The sequence below is a fragment of the Schistocerca gregaria genome, chromosome 8 (genome assembly GCF_023897955.1).
Source record: "Schistocerca gregaria isolate iqSchGreg1 chromosome 8, iqSchGreg1.2, whole genome shotgun sequence".
Classification (NCBI taxonomy): domain Eukaryota; kingdom Metazoa; phylum Arthropoda; class Insecta; order Orthoptera; family Acrididae; genus Schistocerca; species Schistocerca gregaria.
This window is the reverse complement of record NC_064927.1, coordinates 283,495,631-283,518,669: the sequence shown is the minus strand read 5'-3', so window position 1 is coordinate 283,518,669 and position 23,039 is coordinate 283,495,631. Positions and strand designations below refer to the sequence as shown.

The 23,039-nt window shown below is 42.3% G+C and overlaps 1 protein-coding gene across 1 annotated transcript in view; it reads right to left on the bottom strand.

Annotated features, from left to right (window-relative positions):
- The window catches only part of LOC126284456 (mucin-5AC-like), a 68,002-nt gene extending 56,750 nt beyond the window's left edge, over positions 1 to 11,252 (bottom strand). Inside the window, exon 1 of the mRNA XM_049983377.1 lies at positions 11,075 to 11,252. Within this exon, the coding sequence (XP_049839334.1) occupies positions 11,075 to 11,119 (45 nt within the window). The 5' untranslated portion in view covers positions 11,120 to 11,252. The remainder of the gene's footprint in view (positions 1 to 11,074) is intronic.
- Between the last annotated feature and the right edge of the window lie 11,787 nt (positions 11,253 to 23,039).

The window sequence follows — 23,039 nt, the reverse complement described above, 5'->3', positions numbered from 1 at the left end:
CTGCCCTGGGGCGCACCTGAAGTTATGCTTGTTTCTGTTGAAGTTCACTCATTGAGGACGACATACTGCTCTCTGTCTGTTAGAAAACTTTCTATCCAACCCCACATGTCATCGGATAGACTCCTGCGTGAAACTTTTTGCAGAAAGCGACAGTACGAATGCCTTTCGAAAATCGAGGAATATGGCATCAACCCAAGAGCCGGTATCTAGAGCCTGTTGTATATCATGCACAAAGAGGGCCATCTGTGTCTCGCATGACCGCTGGTTTCTGCAGATGAGCTTCTCAGAGTTTAGAAAGTTCATTATGTTTGAACACAAAATATGTTCCATGATTCTACAACTAATCTATGTCAGTGAAATTAACCAGTAATTAGGCTGATCCGATTTTCTACCTTTTTTATAGATTTTTATGACATGGGCCTTCTTCCAGTCCCGTAGAACTTTCCGCTTTTCCAATGATCTCTGATAGATGATGGATAATAATGGTGCTATATTTGTAGTATAGTCAACACATAATCTTACAGGGATACCTTCTGGGCCAGATGCCTTCCTGGCAACTAAGGATCTTAATTGTTTTACAATCCCAGATACACTAAACATTATGCCAGCCATCCTTGCGTTTGTTGGACAGTTGAAAGGGGGAATGATGATGCAGTCTTCTACGGTAAACGAGTTTTTGAAAGGTAGGTTTAGAATTTCAGCCTTCTGTTTATCATTATCAATTACATTACCCGTAATGTCAGCCAGAGAAAGTATTGAATTATTTGTAGCGTTCATAGATTTCACGAACGACCAACATTTTTGGGGTTATTTTTAGAACCTGCAGGTAAAATATTGCTTTCAAATTCGTTATACGAATCTCTCATTGTTCTTCTGACAGCTGCTTTCATTTCGCATAATTTCTGTTTGTCAGCGGGCAGTGACTACGTTTAAAACGACTGTGCAAAATTTTCTGCTTTCTCAGCAACTTCCTAGTACGCTTGTTGTCCCAAGGAGGATCCTTTCCCCCCTCCCCCCCCCCCCTATGTTTTGCTAGGCACATACTTCTCTAGCACATGGTGGAGAATACCTTTAAATTCCGGCCAAATATGCTCAATATCTTTGTGTCCCACGGTGAATGCTTGGAGTTGACTATGAAGATATTCATTAATGACACTTTTATTTGCTCTCCCAAACAAGAAAACTCTACGCTGTTTCTTTGTTTGATTGACGACAGAGTGTAACAGAAATATTGATGAAGGGGCCCATCTGACAAACGCCAACGTCTCTAGACAAATCTGCTTAGAAAACTATCCCCAGAACCAGCTTTCAAAGCAGAAATCACAAATGTTCTTCAATCCCCTTACTATCTGATCCGAAGAGATTGAGCAGGTGCACCTACCCAAATAACAGCTCACAAACTGGCGCAAAAACAAGAACTGTGACCGTGCCCCATTCGTGAATGAAACGGGAAGAACATTTAACATGTGATACATTAAAAAGTACACCCTACCGCGTACTACACGTCCCATACCATACTAGAAGAGTGGTTACGGTGTAAAAAGTAAACACATAACTTGAATTTTTCCTGATGAATGAAGTTGGCTGCAGTTTTAATTTCACAGTTTCTAACTTTGAAATTTCAACTGCAGGCGATTTTAGTCATCACCAACTATCCAGTTGTGGCTGTCCCACTGAAATGTATTTGCATCGCACAAAGCTAAATCCAGCTTAAACCCCTAAGACAGCGTTCACTTACATGCAACCATAACTGATCATCCTGATCCACGGAATACAAAAACTAAACAAGAAGAAATATTGAATTTAATTGATGAAAGGAGAAAATACGAAAATGCAGTAAATGAAGCAGGCAAAAAGGAATACAAACGTCTCAAAAATGAGATCGACAGGAAGTGCAAAATGGCTAAGCAGGGATGGCTAGAGGACTAGGGGTAAGATAGATACTGCCTACAGGAAAATCAAAGAGACCTTTGGAGAGAAGAGAACCACTTGCATGAATATCAAGAGCTCAGATGGCAACCCAGTTCTAAGCAAAGAAGGGAAAGCAGAAAGGTGGAAGGAGTATATAGAGGGTCTATACAAGGGTGATGTACTTAAGGACAATATTATGGAAATGGAAGAGGATGTACATGAAGACGAAATGGGAGATAAGATACTGCGTGAAGAGTTTGACAGAGCACTGAAAGACTTGAGTCGAAACAAGGCCCCGGAAGTAGACAACGTTCCATTAGAACTACTGACCGCCTTGGGAGAGCCAATCATGACAAAAATCTACCATCTGGTGAGGAAGATGTATTAGACAGGCGAAATACCCTCATACTTCAAGAAGAATATATAATAATTCCAATCCCAAAGAAAGCAGGTGCTGACAGGTGTGACAATTACCGATCTATCAGTTTAATAAGTCACAGCTGCAAAATACTAACGCGAATTCTTTACAGACGAATGGAAAATCTGGTAGATGCGGACCTCGGGGAGGATCAGTTTGGATTCCGTAGAAATGTTGGAACACGTGAAGCAATACTGACCTTACGACTTATCTTAGAAGAAAGATTAAGGAAAGGCAAACCTACGTTTCTAGCATTTGTAGACTTGGAGAAAGCTTTTGACAATATTGACTGGAATACTCTCTTTCAAATTCTGAAGGTGGCGGGGGTAAAATACAGGGAGCAAAAGGCTATTTACAATTTGTACAGAAACCAGATGGCAGTCATAAGAGTCGAGGGGCATGAAAGGGAAGCAGTGGTTGGGAAAGGAGTGAGACAGGGTTGTAGCCTCTCCCCGATGTTATTCAATCTGTATATTGAGCAAGCAGTAAAGGAAACAAAAGAAAAATTCGGAGTAGGTATTAAAATTCATAGAGAAGTAGTAAAAACTTTGAGGTTCGTCGATGACATTGTAATTCGGTCAGATACAGCAAAGGACCTGGAAGAGCAGTTGAACGAAATGGACAGTGTCTTGAAAGGAGGATATAAGATGAACATCAACAAAAGCAAAACGAGGATAATGGAATGTAGTCAGATTAAATCGGGTGATGCTGAGGGAATTATATTAGGAAATGAGACACTTAAAGTAGTAAAGGAGTTTTGCTATTTAGGAAGTAAGATAACTGACGATGGACGAAGTAGAGAGGATATAAAATGTAGACTGGCAATGGCAAGGAAAGCGTTTCTGAAGAAGAGAAATTTGTTAACATCAAATATAGATTTATGTATCGGGAAGTCGTTTCTGAAAGTATTTGTACGGAGTGTAGCCATGTATGGAAGTGAAACATGGACGATAACTATTTTGGACAAGAAGAGAATAGAAGCTTTCGAAATGTGATGCTACAGAAGAGTGCTGAAGATAAGGTGGATAGATCACGTAACTAATGAGGAGGTATTGAATAGGATTGGGGAGAAGAGAAATTTGTGGCACAACGTGACCAGAAGAAGGGATAGGTTGGTAGGACATGTCCTGAGGCATCAAGGGATCACAAATTTAGCATTGGAGGGCAGCGTGGAGGGTGAAAATCGTAGAGGGAGACCAAGAGATGAAAACACTAAGCAGATTCAGAAGGATGTAGGTTACAGTAGGTACTGGGAGATGAAGAAGCTTGCACAGGACAGAGTAGCATGGAGAGCTGCATCAAACCAGTCTCAGGACTGAAGACAACAACAACAACAACATTAAAAACTGCACCCTACCGCGTACTACACGTCCCATACCATACTAGAAGAGTAGTTACGGTGTTAAAAGTAAACACATAACTTGAATTTTTCCTGATGAATGAAGGTGGCTGCAGTTTTAATTTCAAAGTTTCTAACTTTGAAATTTCAACAGTAGGCGATTTTAGTTATCACCAACAATCCCGTTGTCGATGTCCCACTGAAATCCACTGAAATACACTCCTGGAAATTGAAATAAGAACACCGTGAATTCATTGTCCCAGGAAGGGGAAACTTTATTGACACATTCCTGGGGTCAAATACATCACATGATCACACTGACAGAACCACAGGCACATAGACACAGGCAACAGAGCATGCACAATGTCGGCACTAGTACAGTGTATATCCACCTTTCGGAGCAATGCAGGCTGCTATTCTCCCATGGAGACGATCGTAGAGATGCTGGATGTAGTCCTGTGGAACGGCTTGCCATGCCATTTCCACCTGGCACCTCAGTTGGACCAGCGTTCGTGCTGGACGTGCAGACCGCGTGAGACGACGCTTCATCCAGTCCCAAACATGCTCAATGGGGGACAGATCCGGAGATCTTGCTGGCCAGGGTAGTTGACTTACACCTTCTAGAGCACGTTCGGTGGCACGGGATACATGCGGAAGTGCACTGTCCTGTTGGAACAGCAAGTTCCCTTGCCGGTCTAGGATGTACCGTGCACTATTCAGTGCCCCCTCGACGATCACCAGAGGTGTATGGCCAGTGTAGGAGATCGCTCCCCACACCATGATGCCGGGTGTTGGCCCTGTGTGCCTCGGTCGTATGCAGTCCTGTTTGTGGCGCTCACCTGCACGGCGCCAAACACGCATACGACCATCATTGGCACCAAGGCAGAAGCGACTCTCATCGCTGAAGACGACACGTCTCCATTCGTCCCTCCATTCACGCATGTCGCGACACCACTGGAGGCGGGCTGCACGATGTTGGGGCGTGAGCGGAAGACGGCCGAACGGTGTGCGGGACCGTAGCCCAGCTTCATGGAGACGGTTGCGAATGGTCCTCGCCGATACCCCAGGAGCAACAGTGTCCCTAATTTGCTGGCAAGTGGCGGTGCGGTCCCCTACGGCACTGCGTAGGATCCTACGGTCTTGGCGTGCATCCGTGCGTCGCTGCGGTCCAGTCCCAGGTCGACGGGCACGTGCACCTTCCGCCGACCACTGGCGACAACATCGATGTACTGTGGAGACCTCACGCCCCACGTGTTGAGCAATTCGGCGGTACGTCCACCCGGCCTCCCGCATGCCCACTATACACCCTCGCTCAAAGTCCGTCAACTGCACATACGGTTCACGTTCACGCTGTCGCGGCATGCTACCAGTGTTAAAGACTGCGATGGAGCTCCGTATGCCACGGCAAACTGGCTGACACTGACGGCGGCGGTGCACAAATGATGCGCAGCTAGCGCCATTCGACGGCCAACACCGCGGTTCCTGGTGTGTTCGCTGTGCCGTGCGTGTGATCATTGCTTGTACAGCCCTCTCGCAGTGTCCGGAGCAAGTATGGTGGGTCTGACACACCGATGTCAATGTGTTCTTTTTTCCATTTCCAGAAGTGTATATTACATCGCACAAAGCTAAATCCAGCTTAAACCCCTAAGACAGCGTTCACTTACATGCAATCATAACTGATCATCCTGATCCACGGAATACAAAAACTATACAATTTCATTGGTAAAAAAAATATATTTAGGTTACACAGTGTTCGAGGAAACAGCAAACAGTTAGCCTAAGAACCCTCCCAAACTTGCGCAATGTGGGCAATAACCCACAGTTTACTCAAGAATATAAGCGTAACTACTCAGTAAACCCTTTTGTTCCTCGGACCTTTCAGGGGTGAGATTTAAATTGTCATGCTCACACCCGTACGTACAAAATAACAATATTGGTCTACCAAACACGAAGCAAATAAAATGCAATCGAAAAACACAATCCAGTAAACTGAAATTTAAAAACTTAAACAGGCTGCTGGAAGTGATTACAGATCATCAATCGTTCAAACACACTCTATCAACAGTATCACTAACAAGTAAAAGTGGATTCCTTCTCAACAAAATAAAATTAAATACAAGTTAAAGCAGAGAGTACTCAATTTCAATGTTATTTCGCAAACAACTTATGTTTTCACATTTAACGTAAGCTCTACTTTCTCCACCAGACAAAGGGATCGACTGCAACATAAAATAAAGGCTAATGATAAATTTTCTAGTATTATGAAAATAAAATGTCTCCATCAGATTCATACGGATTATAACGTGCCATATCTCATTGTATTTCCATACAACACTTCCAATAAGTCTGCAGTGATCACACACAACACACTGAAGATACGAAAATCTTCGGCCACAAAAGGAATATACTTAGGGACAAGCTAGACACAGCTACACTGATCGTTTTTAAAAGTTCATCAGACTTGTTTTATTATTTGGGTAACTGGTACTGCTGTAGACCATTGTAATGACAGAAATGAATAATATTATATATATATTTATTTATTTATTTATACAGGGTAGCCAAAAACAATATGAGAAGCATATAAGGATGTTGCACGGTAAGGTGTGCTGGGAAACAGCTTTTAAAAATGCGATATATTGAGCCGTTTTGATTGAAGGTACCCACTAAGGCCGTTGCGTGGGCAAACTCAAGCGGCCCGCCAGACACAATTAGTGTCAGTTGTGCTCATAGTGTAAATGACAGAGCACGAAACCTCTCAGCCCTTGGCATGGGTCCGATCCTTACTACTGTCCCATGTCTATTTTTGTATCACTCTCTTGTTCGGTTTTAGGAAACCAAGAGAAGCACACGTTTGGTGACACCGTCTCTGGTGGGGCACTTGAATTTGCGTGCACAAAGACCTGATTGACTAATTAAACGGGAAATGGTGCAACATATCGAATTTTCTTCTTAACAGTTATTTCTCAGCACAACATACATTGCAACAACCTTACAAGATTTTCAGATCGTTTCAGAAAATCCTGTACAATGCCGGTAATTTATTTTGTCTTGTATGTCTGCATGCTGTTTATGTACGCCATCTCTGCAATATTTTTATGTTAACTCAGTTCTGCAAATCTGATGTCGACAAATAAAAATAAATCTCGTAAGACCAGGGCCTCCCATCGGGTAGACCGTTCGCAGGGTGCAGGTCTTTCTATTTGACGCCACTCAGGCGACTCGCGCGTCGATGGGGATGAAATGGTGATGATTAGGACAACACAACACCCAGTCATGCGCGGAGAAAATCTCCGACACAGCCGAGAATCTAACCCGAGCAGGACTGACATTCTGCCGCGCTGACCACTCTGCTACCGGGGGCGGACATCTCCATAAATGACTTAATTTGCTAATTTTGAAATACAGTTAAGATTATGGATGTTCTTGACCTACGTGAACCTCGGACATTATCAAACGTTCTCACATACAAGTAGTAAGAAGAATGCACGGTTAATAATGGAATCTTAGTGACGGAATACAACTACATTCCAGGTTCGACATTTTTACGTTAATGTACGGCGACAATACGACGGAGAAGGCGTAGTTACTGCCAAGGATGATGTTTACAAAATGAAACTGAAATTCACAGCAGATTGCGTGACAGTTTAAAGTGTGATGACTGCTTAGCTCAGTTGGCCCTAACAGGGGCGGTAGTTGGTTCACATACGATCTGGCAGACGTGTTAGGTCAATCGTAAAGTTTGATAACAGTGAATAATGCTCTGCAATGAGGAAGAGAGAGATCAGTTCTTAAAACATTACAAATAGAAAAAAAATCCCTTCAATGACGAAAACCTTACATTTTTATTCATTAAAATATTAAATTACACTGCATAACTACATGATAACTGAATTACATACTCTTTCCAGTTTCAATAAATTCAGAATTCCTGTCCCAAAGAGATAGTGTATAGTTGGTACAGACTAACATACAGCGTCGAACCATTTGAGCCAGTTTGACATTTTAGTCATTCTCTTATTTAACTTCAATGCTGTTTCGGAGTCAAATTACAGTATTATGGGAAAGTTTCTTGTAAGAATCCCAGAAGCAAAATTTTGTTGATTACAAATTTTCATTAATCTTGTACCTGACGCCGTTCTTTATTATATTTCATCCACCACAACCTCAATCAAGCTGGATTCCGGATTGTACAATAAGGGTACATGTCTACTCAATTGAGGAACGACGAACTGAAGAAGCTGTAATTTTCACTGTCACCAGCAAAACATTTCCGGAAATAGAGTAACAGAAGAAGAGGAATAAATGAAGACGTACAACAAAAAGGATAAAATCATATCAAGCAATGCATCATAGAAGCTAGTAAAATAAACACTAAACTATGAGACCTTTTTCCTCGGTAATTAAACAGATTTTTATTTGATAGTGGAAGCACGAATGAAAAATGTTAACAAATCGACTGCAAGTTCACAGGATAAGGATTCGCAGATGTTGCAGGACAGCGTACTTTTTTAGACTCTTATCACTGTGCATATTTCTGGCTTTTGCAGAAATATTTCTTTTGTCAGTTTCCAGACTTCTTCAGAAAATTAGGAAACACATTACGAAAAAGAATATTTTGGAAGGAGTTGCAGTCATTGTTAACAATATTTTCGATACCAAGACACTATTACAATCTACGACACGCGAAAACTGTAAAAAAGAAACGTGAGAAAGAACACCATTCACAAAAGAAGCAATGTACACATTACATGCAAACAACGTCCCTGGTGTAGGGCACTACGAACTTAAGACCTGAAATAATAGATTAAACGTGTAATAAAATTGTGTGAATAGCTGCATACTGAAAATGTAAAATAACCAAAGTCGTATAACAATCTGTACGAAGACAATAAACTCATAATTCTTAGGAACTACATAGACGTCAGTTATGAGGGACAGACAGCTGTATTATCTCTTCTAATATTGAAAATAATTCTGAAATAATGGTTTTGACCAGTGTTGATCTTTCAGCCAAACGATACTGCAAATAAAGATCTCATTGTTCGACCTACTTTTACTTGAAATACATTTCATACATGCGTTTTGGGTCGATTAAATTAGATATATAATCGCTAGCTGATGCGGAAGAAGACTACTTATAAGAGCCTTCAAATTAGAACATCAGAAGGTTTAAACAATTTCTTACAGTATCACTGTCTCTTTACGAACTGCAACCTCAGGCAAAGGACTTGCAGTATAAGCTCTTCTACATAAATTGGTAGGTTTCTGAGAAGAAACGCATTTAGGGCAAAAATAGGAGGAATAATGGAAAGTGAACGACAAACCTTGTTATCTACTGAAGTGCTAAATAAATACATGTGTTTTATTTTCATTAGTGCGAAGTAGCGTTCCATAGTTGTAGAAGAGGTCATTCTTAGGATGACCCACATCGAAAACAATATACCAACAGCAATTTATGCGAACTGAAGGTGGAGATGGGGGGACATGAAAGGTAGGGAGAGGATCACTCATGTGAGGTGCATCGGAACATAACGCGGAATCAGCATTGACGAGTCAAAATGCACAACGCATCGTGTTGCGAACCCAGGATATTCAGCTTACGATCATGAGCGCTAAACGCCTGCGTAGACTGTGTCGACAATTCTCACGGCCGTGTCACATTTACACAGAGAGCCACATATCCGCATTGCCTGTCCATTTCCTGCATGTCCGCTCTCTGAGATTCCCACATGACGCCGGACACTTTTCTGCATATGCACTGAAGAAGGTGGATCCACTGGCCACCTAGGTCAATCAGATCTGTTCTATCTGACATGTCAGCATTCACATAAGTAATTTATGCGATTTATACCTAATATGGACTCTCTTAATATTTAGATGACAGTTCAGAACAGCGGAAGAAGGCTTTTGGCAAGTGATAACAAACAAAGGTAAATTTTGCCATTTTGTTAATCCTCGTAAGATTGATTGAAGTTCCTCATACTGAGAAAATGAAAAGAGCGATCTATATATAGCTTGAAAAAAATTTTTGTGTCAAGATCTCATTAATTACTATTTATTATTGACAACTGGTTTCGACATTTGAAACACAATTAATAAATAAAAATTTTTTGAGATGAGGGCACAATTAATAACAAAAAATTGTTTGAAGATCAGAAGGTTACAGTTTCAACGTCGAAACTGGTCGTCAATAATATGGAGTAACTAATGCGATATTGCCTAGAAAAATCTTCTTCCTCGTAACATTTTCGTTTGCTGAGATATGTATGTAACAGTTTCCTAAAATGCAGCGATATCCTTTTTCCGACTTTGAGAGCAATTGCTTGTGAGGAAAATCACAAAAAAATTTCACCTCCGTTTTCCACATTTACGTGACATTGCAAACGGAATTACAATGCACCATCATGTTTGGCCTTAACTGGTTACTTTTATTAGTAGCATTGCTCCATGTATTTCCGAAGAGTCCATAACTGTACTTCCTAAAAACAAATTAAACCAGTTAATTTTTTTTCTATGTAGAAGCATGATGAACACTTCCACGTCTCCGTAAGCAAGAAACTTACGAGTAATAACAACATAACAATTTTTTTTTTTTTAAATTGTTGCTTGCTGAAAACCTGATTCCGATATGCATGACGCACACATCTTACATGGTCTACGTATGCCGGAAGTAAAGTTCCAGCATTTTTGTATGTTTGTACATCAACTTTCTACATACGCACTGTGTTTCATGCCATGGGGTTTTAAAAAATTACCATGAGTCAAAGTGACTGAAGATCAAATGCTCACAAGGTTAATGGCATTCGAAAGCTCTTGAAAACATGATGAAGCTTAAACTTTTGGCAAAAATATCCGAAATATCCGGGGGAGGCAGAATCAGCTACCGTGATGTAAACGGCCCCAAGAGGAGCTCCGTCGTCGTGTCAAGTACCGCGTACCATTAGGCGAAAGATTCATGTTTCAGTACATCGACTGATACAAGAATACACAGGATTTAAACATACAATAGAGACCAGCGACATAATATGCCGGAAACCATGTTTCGATCTTGATCCGTTCCTCCGAAATAAGTGCTACATCTCACACGATTATTCCTGTATAGAAGAGAGCCGTTATATAGCAGTACTATTAGAAAGCCAGTCTCGTGATTCTGTAACGCAATAAGCGTCAGAGAATCGCTCTCAGAAGTAGACCGCTACATTTTCCATAATAGCTTTCTCCACTCGGCTTCCAAGCATCGTTACAAACACTGAAAACGTCGTTAAGTCTACTGCACTTCGAATCAAAACACCCCTCAATTTTCCCATCATTTGATCGAAGAGGCTGGTTTCCCCCACCATCAGAGAGCGGATATAAGACGAGTGCGACGGCTGCGCCCGAGTTATTTACACAGTGTAGCTTACCAGGAGCAGCAGTAGCAAAAGAAGGCCCCTGGGGCAGACCACCATGTTTCACGAATCGTCGCGACGCCCCGGCCGTTCTTATACTGACATTAGCCGCTCGTCTGCGGCCGCCGATGGAGACGATATTCCCCGGCAGAAGGCTGATGACACCGGCTCTTCGGAGACAAATGCTGCCGTCCCCGAGTCTGCGTATCTCTGTCTCGACGCTGCCACTACTGCCCTAGTTTCCTTCATCCGAACCTCTCGCCTGATGGAGCCCCTCCACAAACAGCTCGTCCCGTTGATAACTCAACGACACATTTGAAGACAGGAAATAGGAGGGCGTGCTGAAAAGTTACGCCTCCGACTTTTTTTCTGTTCTCTGTTTCAATAGAGGTATTGCATGTCACACATATTACTCGGTCAGCTTTCCCGTATCGCTGACGCTAGTTGCAAACCTCTGTCGCTATAGGGCTCCGAATTGGAGCCTGTAAAATTGCGGAATGTAAAGTAACTATTTCGGCGCATGAGAAACAGCGTGCAGTAATCAATTTCCTAACGACAGGATACGTTCATCTAGACACGGAGCACCCTCTACTTCAGAATGACAATGCCAGACCACACAAGAGCGCGGCAACGTCTGCTACAGTGCGAGGCCATGGGTTCATTGTCACCGATCATCCACCATACACTCCCCACTTGGCACCACTCAATTTACAACTATTTCAAAAACTCAAAGATCACCTCAGAGGACTTCACTTTGATATTGATGAAGCGATACAATTAGAGATGAGGATGTGGCTTCCGTCATCAACCAAAACAAACAATTTACGGTATCAACAAAATGGTCTCTTGTTGGTAGCAGTGTGTTTCTCTACAGGGTGTCTATGTTGAGAAATAAATATGTTCACATAAAGAATAACGTCCGTCCCTGGTAGCTGAGTGGTGCCAGCACGGTAGCTGAGCGTGTTCGGTTAGAGGGCTGCGTGCTCTCTGTAGTAAACAAACTGAGTCAAGGAATCAACGATTAACTTGAACGTATACCTTGTGACGTCCGCCCAGGCCAAACGCAACGAACTATATGCCACAAAAAAAAGTGATCAGCGCGACAGACTGTCAGTCCTAAGGGCCCGAGTTCGATTCCCTGCTGGGTCAGAGATTTTCTCCGCTCAGGGACTGTGTGTTGTGTTGTCCTAATCATCATCGTTTTATTCCCATCGACGCGCAAGTCGCCGAAGTGGCGTCAAATCGAAAGACTTGCACCAGGCGAGCCGTCTACCCGACGGGAGGCCCTCGTCACACGACATTTATTTTTATGAAGAATAACTATTTAGAATATTGATAAAGTGTGTTTCATTTCTTAGAAAAAAATCGAACTTTTAATATTAAAAAAATCGGAGGCACTACCTTTCAGCAAGCCCTCATAGACATCGATGTAAGTGCCAAATGTGGTATCTGTCAGGGGAAAGAAAAAACGGTAATCTCTGACAACTATTTGTATCCAAAAAATTGAGAAGGTATTGTGATGCGACAGAATTACACATGTAACCGCATAACTGTAAAAATTTGGCAAATTGGAAAATAATTTATTAAGAATATTCCATGTGACGTATCAGGAGAAGAATTGGTTCCAAGTGCCAGTCACAAAATTTTTACAAGATAATTTTTTCAAAGAGGAAAACGTCAACCAGCCACTATTAATAACTCTCTTTACTTACAAAAACAGAGCTGACATCGATTTCGAACCAGTAAGGTCATCTTTAGATGGCTGTTCACGTTTATATTACACATTTTGTTGTTTATATTAGCTGTTGGCTGTTTCTTTTCTAACTTTACGAACGAATATAAAAATTAACGGATTAATGTAAATGTGAACAGCCGTTGGTTGGTTGATTCGGGGAGGGGGACCAAACAGCGAGGTCTTCGGTTCCACAGGATTAAGTGGCCGATGAATCGCGATTTTATCTCATATCCCTTTTCGCCCTGAGAGAAAATTTTTGAAACTTTCATCCAAAATATGTCCATTTCCATGCATTATACCTGTGAGATCAGGTAAAAATATTTAAAAAATTCTCAGTGTGGTAGTTTTTTATCAAAACCTCACTAGCACAAGGTTTTATCTCAGTCCAAATAAAATATATTCTGCTGTTAAAAAAGTGCTTTTATTTATATTTCTTTCAAGGACTTTAAGTACTATAGTATGATGAAAGTGATGTAAACATATACTCTCACATAAATACACACACATGCACAGACATTAATTTTTAATACGGAATAAACAAAAGCAGTTTTTTCCCTTGGACATGCACAAATATTGGTCACACTTGATGCAACGTGACTTGGCTCAAAGTCTTCGTCACTGGAGAGGTCAATAAAATCGGAACCATGCAAAATAAATTGTATTATTTCTTCATCGGTTATAGACGAAAGGATATTTTATTTGCATATAAAAACCAAAGCAGTACAATTTGTTCACAGATGTTACTGCGAATATTTACTGTATTGTCTGCATGTGAAGGTGAGGTTAGCGTCAGAGCTTGGCATCATTAACACCTGAGACGAACGTTAGTGCTACTCCAAATATAAACATTTATAAAATCCAACTGGCACTTCAAGCACTTGTTTGGATACCTTACGTACGATAAGCCAAACATTCTCTGTCGAAAATAATTCAGAATTACCTTAATTGAATGAATTGGAGGAAAATACGTTGTACTTACCTCGCGGACGCATGGCTCCTCTCGTCTAAGTTTGAAGTCATCTGCTCACCTCTGGTGGTCGCATTATGAAACAAAACAGATGCAAAACCCAATCCTGGAGCCAAAACAGTCGTTTTAGCCTGGAGTGATGCAGAAAAATGATGAATTTGAGGGGCGGCCAATTGAAAACCAATCCCACACGATCGTGTGGGCCAGGGTGGAAAAGGATATCAATGACGCAAGGAGCCATTGTACCAACAACCTAACGAAGTGTTTACGTTACAATACTCGGACGGTATATTGGAGGCAGTTGGCTTTATTATGTTTCGGGAGCGTTTTCTCTGCCATGTCGTACGCCTGCACATGCAGATCAAAGCAGACAACGCCAGGTTGTTTATTTCTTCTGCATCTTGCTGGTGTCTGTTGTGCACACTCTCGTCTCCCAAGACGACAACAGCCATGTTCACAAGGCTGCGCGCCTAAGCTTCTGGTTTGGCGAACAGTAAGACACCCCCTCTACTGGCCTCGACTGGCCCGCTAAATCACCTGATCTTAATACCACTGAAAATGCCTGGGACTATGTTAAGGGGTCGGAGGACGAAACTGCTAACCCGTAGTTGAGTAAGTAATGGTCTAACCATTTAATCTGTTGTGTATTTAAGTGCACCAAGCGCTCGCAATAAGTACTCCATCGCGTACCGCTAGAAAGCGATTAACTTTGTCTTATTGAATTTATTTGTTGTCTTTGAGTACACAGTGTCTCAAAACACGTTCGTTCGAGTTAGTACTTTCTTTTGTTGACTCCTTCTATTTTGGAAGGCGTGACTCTGTCAGCAGCGGACTACGTCCTGCCTCATCAGCAACAGCGAAACGTTTCCACTCCAAACTTTTGCGAGTCGATGGGCGAGACGCTGACCAACCCTGAAGAAGCTTCTGCGGTTCGACCCACCACTACACCTACACCTGGACGCTGTTTGGGCCACTCCCGTGTGACGCAGAAACGTGACATCCAGCAGGACCAACCTGTCATCGTTCTGGACAGCTGGGCAACGTTGTCGCTCCCAGTCTGTGTAGGACGCGGCCCTGGAGTCTACACAGTGACTATGATGCAGGTGCTGCGCTCGTCATCATGCCTTCAGCCCACTAATCGTCAAACGCTGCCTTATCTCCCAGGCCCCATGACAGCCAGGACCCCATCTCCCCAGGTCTGGTCGCCATCCTACAAGCTGCCAGCTCATGGGCGAGACACAAATGGTAGACTGACCGACTCTGTCCCACTGCGGAACTACAGTCACCTGACGAAGCGCTGAAGCGTACAGTCCAGAGTTCGTCTCCTTGGGCAGCACTTCCTGCTTTCGTGTCACTGAAGCACCACGGTCTACAATGTAAGGTGCCTTCGCTACCTTTCCGTCGGTCGCCAGTTCCGAGATGGGGACCGTAACCGTGCCCACCGACTCGGCGCCCTACTTGTTGGCAACACACAGCTCGGCGCGTTGTCATATGTACAGAGTCTTTGCCACCCGCCTGGATATCCGCACGTGTTTATGCGACTGCTTCCGGGGGGCGAGGTATATTAACCCCGAATGAATCCACCCGCAGGGTTAACGACGAAGGGTCGGTGTGTCGGCTAGTCTGGATGTGATTTTCAGGCGGTTTCCCACGTACCACTATGTGAATACCGGGCTGGTTTCCATGTTCCGCCTCACATACACGCCACACAAACGTTTAGAACACTTTCTCAAACTTTCACACTGAATTTCCTCTTTGCTGAGACAGATTGGGCATAGTGCTTCTGTCCTGCGGATAAAAAAGAGACCGACGACCTTAGTTGCTTTCTCTCCTTACGCACTTACGCGCCATATGCAGGTTCTTTTCTACGTCTACCTCGCCTGCTGCGCCGATACGCAATATTGCCCCTGACGTGAGGTCATACCGATATAATTGTCCTAATCAAGGAGAATAACAAATAACTGTTTTGTTAACTCGTGTTGCTCTCCAGCCACCTTCTTACACTGCTACAAAATTATTGATTCTGACCTGATATTCCATTCAGTTAATGAAAGTGATCTATGGGCTCCTTACCAAAGATGACAATTATGATGCACAGTACCTCAACAAATACACTGCTCGACGAACGGACACTTACCTCTCATCGATATCACAATGCGGGAATAGTGTTCAAAACGTAGCCTTCAGAAAGATTAAACAGTCAAAAATGTAATTGACAAAAAATATTTCTGTTTTCTTTTTTCCCGTCTCCTCTGTGACACACGAACACACACAATTGCACGCACGTATATACACAACAGACTCACTCAGAAGCAGGCTTATTCCCGGCTTTCTCTTGCCCAAAAATCCTTCATAAGGATGTGTAATTACAGACGACAATATGTCGAAATTAGTTAATTTATCAATCAATTAACTAAGACACTGTTGTTGTGACACACTAATACACTTTAATTATTAAGCAAATTGTGTAGCGCCAAAAGAGATTTCTTTGTTTGAATTAATCAGTTAGATTGGCAACTGAACGACACAGTGTATAATTAATACCAATCATTATTCTCAGACTTCAATAAAGACGTCTACCTTAAATATATGTGTTTACGTGACGGAATATTTCAAGACAAAAATCATGAAAGCAGTTGCACAGTCATAACTGTAAAGCTACGAATTAAATGTTGATGTAGTCTAAAGTGAGTAAGAAATGATGATTAATAATAATGGCACTAATTACATTAACTCTACAGAACTTTGATCACTATTTCAAATGACAAGCGTATGTTCCCAGTTTTATTATGAAAGGCGTCGTCGGACGTCTCAAATGCCTAGCACAGCATATATATATTTGCAGGGCACGTAACATATCATGTAGGGAAATCTCTCTAATACTGTTCTTAATACACACATCGAAAAAAGTTTTGCATCACCTCGGTTCCGAGAGTTCCGAAACCTGCACAGAAAATTGGAATAGAAATCAACATCAACATCATTCCCGCCCTTTTTTATTGCTCATGAAAACTACACATTGCATGTTGTACTACCATACAGCGAGACCTTCAGAGGTGATGGTCCAGACTGCTGTACACACCGGTACCTCTAGTACTTAGCAGCACGTCCTCTTGCTTTGATGCATGCCTGCATTCGTCGTGCGATACAATCCAGAAGTTCATCAAGGCACTGTTGGTCCAGATTATTCTACTCCTCAATAGCTATCCCGCTTAGATCCCTCAGAGTGGTTGGTGGGTGACGTCGTCCATAAACAGCGCTTTTCAATCTATCCCAGGCGTGTTCGATAGGATTCACGTCTGAAGAACATGCTGGCCACTCTGTTCGAGCGATGTCTTTATCGTGAAGGAAGTCATTCACAGGATGTGCACTATGGGGGCTCAAATTGTCGTCCATGAAGACGAATGCCTCGCCAATATGCTGCCGATATGGTTGCACTCTCGTCGAAGGATGGCATTAACGAATTGTACCGCCATTACGGCGCCTTCCATGACCACCATCGGCGTACGTCGGCCCCACATAATGCCACCACAAAACAGCATGGAAGCTCCACCTCGCTGCACTCACTGGACAGTCTGGTTAAGGCGTTCAGCCTGACCGGGTTGCCTTCAAACACGTCTCCGACGATTGTCTGGTTCAAGGCACATGCAACACTCATTGGTGAAAGAACGTGATGCCATTCCTGAGCAGCCCGGTCGCTATCCTGTTGGGCCAATCTGTACCACACTGCCACACAGTTCGAGTCGTAACACGACGTCCTGTGGGTTCACGAAAAGCTTTATTCAACATGGCGGCGTTGCTGTCAGGGTTCCTTCGAGCCATAACCCGTGGACAGCGGTCGTCCAATGCAGTAGTAGCCCTTGGGCACCCTGAGGGAGGTATGTCATCGACAGCTCCTGTCTCTGTACAATATCCACAGTCAACGTCTATCTTCAGGAGTTCTGGGAACCGGGGTGATGCAAAACTTTTTTTGATGAGTGTAGTTCGCACATTTACCAACTTATTTTTTATCGGCACAAGGAAATGTATGAAACATCACTAAAACATCATAAATCTGGCACCAGAACTATCACTATGGTAAATAGTATGGAATAGATATTAAGTCTCATCGATTACGAAGTCGTTAGAGATTGGGAACAGACTTGGACAGGGGAATGAAAGAGAAATAGTATGTAAATTGAAGGGGAATCACTGCTATCAGTTACAACGAGACATTAAGCGGAATCAGAGGCGATGAGCGAAAATGTGTACCGGACAGGAATTTGAATCCGGGATCTCCTTATTTTTAGGCCGGTGCGGTAACCATTGCGCCATCCGGCGAAGCGTGTTATCGCAACTGCACGGAGTATCTCGGCTCGCCTCACGGCCGATCCACACTCCCAACGAACGCCACCTATCCATAGTCCCTGTCCATTATGCTTCTGTTCGCTACTTTAGAGTTTCCCACAGGAGGTCTGATGTATTTTTGCATTCCAGAATTCATGGTGTCAATTCCCTCCAGCACTACTTCAGACATCATTCGAGTCCATGCCACGTCGTGCTGCGACACTTCTGCGTGCTCGTGTGGGCCCTACACGACATTAGGCACGTATACCAGTTTCTGTGGCTCTTCAGTGTAGTAAAAAATGTGATTTCCATGTATGTATTATATGACAACATATTAGAAGGAGTTATTGGGCTTAAAAGATTCTTGTTGTTGTGGATACTTCCGTTGTGAATTCTTAAGCTGATGAGGTCATGTTCATTATTACCCTAGCATTTACGAAAGCAAGTGTCGTTTTCAGATTTTCCCTGGTTTAAAGCGAACGCCATTAAACAGTATGGATATACTGGTTGCAACTCTCATTTCCAGTGCTAATTCCTTAGTACGGACGAGGCCTGCCTAAGCTTAGAACGTAATTAGCTTCAGTTCACTTTTTCTGCGCAATTTTCACTTGTCTAAGTGCAGAAGCATCCACAGGGCTCAAAGTGAACTAATCTCTTGACATTTTCACGGAGCAAGGTTGCGCTGTCCTTAAGGTACTGGTCATATAATGGGGAGGACGACGATTCGATTCCTAGTCTGTTCTTTCGGATACAGTTTTTTCTGTGTTTTCCCTAAATCACTTAAGAAAAATTCAAGAATGTTCCCTTTTGTAAAGGACACCGACTCTGTTCCAATCTGAGCTTGAGCCTAGTCAGCAGTTATCTCTTCGCCGACGGGACGTTACACCTAACCTTATCGTTTTTGTAAGTATCTTCTTCTAATACAGAGAAAAAGTTTCCAAATTAAGTGTTTAAATTTATCTACTTTTCTGAATTGGAATTCACGTTCCTGTCATTGTGCATCTGTAAATTCTCTGTTACACAGATTCTATCCTCAAGCTACATATCTACTAAGATTTCATCTTGTTTTAAATACGTCAGTACGGCTTTGTAAGTGGTTTATCAATGATAGAAGAATAAGACATTTGTGAAAATTCTATGTAACTTTCATGATATTGTAGCTGGGTCTCTATTATATATGCTCATGGTTGCCCTTAAGAATAGGGAATGATTCCACTGTGTTAGTATTAAGTGGCAGGTACGTGTGTAGGGAAATAAGGCTATGATAAACAAGTGATTTGATCTGCCTCTTTATACAGACTGATGTAGATGCTTAATATTTCTCTTTGCTTCCTGTCATCTTAAGTAATTCATTCAGCTTCGGTGTTGTAGTTCAAAATGTTCAAATGTGTGTGAAATCTTATGAGACTTAACTGCTAAGGTCATCAGTCCCTAAGCTTACACACCACTTAACCTAAATTATCCTAAGGACAAACACACACACACCCATGCCCGAGGGAGGACTCGAACCTCCGCCGGGACCAGCCGCACAGTCCATGACAGCAGCACCTTAGACCGCTCGGTATTGTAATCTTCAAATTCCTATAAAGTAATGTTTTGATTTGTAGTGGTAAAATACGAGTGCAGCTCAAAGCACATTTGTGAAATTTGGTCACATACCTGTATCAAAATGGGCTTGAAGACTGACATCTCTACTGAATAGTCTTCCAGAACAATGTTTTTTTTACAAAAGTTTATCGGATCTTGACTATTTTATCTTTCCAAAAAGGAGCAACCAATTTTCTTCCTAATCCCTTTAGAAGCTGCAAAGATATTTGTAGTGTAATACAGTACAGATCGTTTCTTATCTATTGACAGCCTTGGCAACGAACTAATTATTGAAAATATTTGCTGTATATGTACTGTCGTTTAACCTTTTTGGAAAGTAAATAACTACTTTACTAGCCTGTTCCTTCAAAGACTCTCATGCTCTTTTGACTGCTATCGTCAGGAAAATTTTACAAGTAATAATATCATAACAAATTACTAGTTGCTAGATCTTCTCTCATAGATAAGTTTCTGCAAACTTGTGTAAAATGTAACATGAGTGTTATCTTTAAAATTCGACAAGAGTGCGGTGTTGCCCTTTGGCAGTTCATATGCTCATGCTTTCGCGTGATTCCACATAAAAACAATTTGCGCTTAGAATTCTAACTTTTTCGGTATTTTTCATTTGCATAATAACTTCCCTTCAAATTGTTATTGACGAATCGGCTTTTTCTTCATGAACTAAAAGGTGAAAACGATTTTGTTCCCTGTTTGGGTACAATGAAAAATTGAAAAACATTCCCTTCAACTACTTAACAAAAGAATTCTATACCTACATTTTTAAAGAAACTGCCCAGAATATATATTTTGGTGTCCATTAAACATTTTAAATCGAGGTAACAAGAAAGCCACATGTGAATAATGACTGGGAGTACTGTTTAACATTGAGAGAGGACATGTTACTCTCTCACCTATTTTCTGCACATAGAAAATTATTAAACATTTTATTACAACCTGCTGCACCTTGAGCGAGACTCGAGAAAGTTAACAGCCTGAGTAGATGTTGATGGAGCCTGGTTGACCGCTAAAAACAGGAGGTATTTTTATGTTTCTTAGCTCGTAGAAGCGGTATGTTGGGAGTTGAAAGCAATTGGTTGCGTGCCCATCGCTCCATAAGTCTTTCTGGGCAGGCTCACAGCCTACAGAGCAGACAGGGCAGTCTCTTGTCAAGACAGGCCTCGAGCAGAACAATGCCGACCTACCTGCCATGGCGCTGGCGGCAGCAGAAGGCTGGGCTGGGGGAGACGGACTGAAGGAACGCGTCTACACAGTGGAGTTGTAAACCGGGCATTGTGTTCAGAGCCACACGTAGTAGAAAGTTCGCCAATAGTGCAAGTAGGCCATTGAACTACTTCCCCAGCTGCCTCAGTTGTATAAGAAAAATCTGGCGTCTGAGAAACATTTGGACTGGGGAGCCTATGGTGAAGTTCTTACTGTACCGACAGTATGACTGCAAATGTCTTGGAATACTCATTCGCTGAGGGCACATTTATTCCTTTTTGGTTTACCAATCTTGACTTTGTTTGCTCTGTTGTATAAGTGAGTCAAATTGGTCCTTGGTACAAACAGTGAACTGGTGTGTCACACACTGAAATCTACTATGATTTCAAGGCTCTGGTAAAGAGTAAATTGCGATCCATTTGCCTGATCGCTAGTCGGTTCGATTTTTGCATTTCTTTCATGGATGCGTTCGATTCACAGGTGCCACCTAATGTCTCACCTCTGCCTCACCATATCGCCAGCTGCAAGTTACATCGCCACACAAAGCAAGTGGGGTGACGTACTGCCGCTCTGGCACTGTCAGGACTTACAGATCTCAACCGCCACGTGCTCTCGGCTGCATCTATGTAGTGAAACTACAGTAGATATGATCAATCAAAGTCTGCTCAGCTCAAATTAATTCAGATTGCGCTATCCACATTTTTAGAGCTAGCGTACTTGACTCACTTGTGTCAGCCAGGATCCTTGTCCATTGTACTCTTAAACCAATAGTTAGTTGTTTAAAGTATTCAATCAATAACTTGTTTAGCATAATTTATGTCTGGTTTAGTAAAATAAATGTAGTCAACGAAATTTTGCATACATTCTCAATCATTTATATAGTCCCCATATCTTCTTTAGTGTGTTATGGAGTCGAAGTGGACAGGAAGAACGGAGGCTGTGCTATCTCACATAAAGCGGATAATGGAAGGAAAACAGACTGTGGGAATTTTAGAGATCTCAGCGGATATCTGCCTGACCCCTGAAATCGCAGACTAATTAGCCAAAATGTGAATAAAATGGAGCAGGATGCTTCCTACCAACGCAGGATGACTTTAAAAGAAGAAGAACGCAGGGAGAATTGCTTCACTCTGGCAACAAAAGAACACAGTTCCCTGTCTTTGGCAAGACATGTACTGCAGACTTATCTCGTATTTTTGTCATATCTTCAGTAACTTCACGTACTTATGATACATGAACGTTGAGAATAACTTCGATCTTGGTAATGTGTGACTTTTATACAGGAAATAACACATATTTCGCAATGGGTACACATACTCAGGAGGTTTAAAACACATAATTTTATTTCCCAAGACTTTGATGACATTTTTCAGTATCAGTCATTTGTATTTACTTAATGCAATTGGCTCAAAAATATGTTGGTTTCCAATGTGTGACTCAAGGTTTTATTTCTGATTACACATGACATTTGCCGCTTTTTTCAACTACCTAGCCACTGTTAGCTTCGAATGGACTCACAATTCGTGTCAGGTAGTACATGTAGACAGCAAGACGAAAATAATTTTTTGTGATATGGATTTTTTCCACTGTGTTGTGGTTGGCAGGAGAGCCAACACCGTGTTACTAGAGGAGGCCGAAAGGCACGCGTTTTAGCTCACGCAGGCTGGCGTGAGGTCTGGAACCGGACACGCAAATTAGAATTTAGAAAAACGGACGTAGCTGGTGGAATACTTAACTTTAATCCACTAATGATTAATGTCGGTCTTGACGGTACATGATTTACAATATCAATAATAACTGATAATGGTGCCTTGCTAGGTCGTAGCAGATAACGTAGCTGAAGGCTATGCTAACTATCGTCTCGGCAAATGAGATAGTATTTAGTCAGTGAACCATCGCTAGCAAAGTCGACTGTGCAACTGAGGCGATTGCTAGGAAGTCTCTCTAGACCTGCCGTGTGGCGGCGTTCGGTCCGCAATCACTGATAGTGGCGACACGAGGGTGTGACGTATACTATCGGACCGCGGCTGATTTAAAGGCTACCACCTAGCAAGTGTGGTGTCTGGCGGTGACACCACACACTGAAATTGTTTTCAAGCACTTTCAGTTCATCGCTGACGTGGCAGCTACAGAATCCGTCCTAC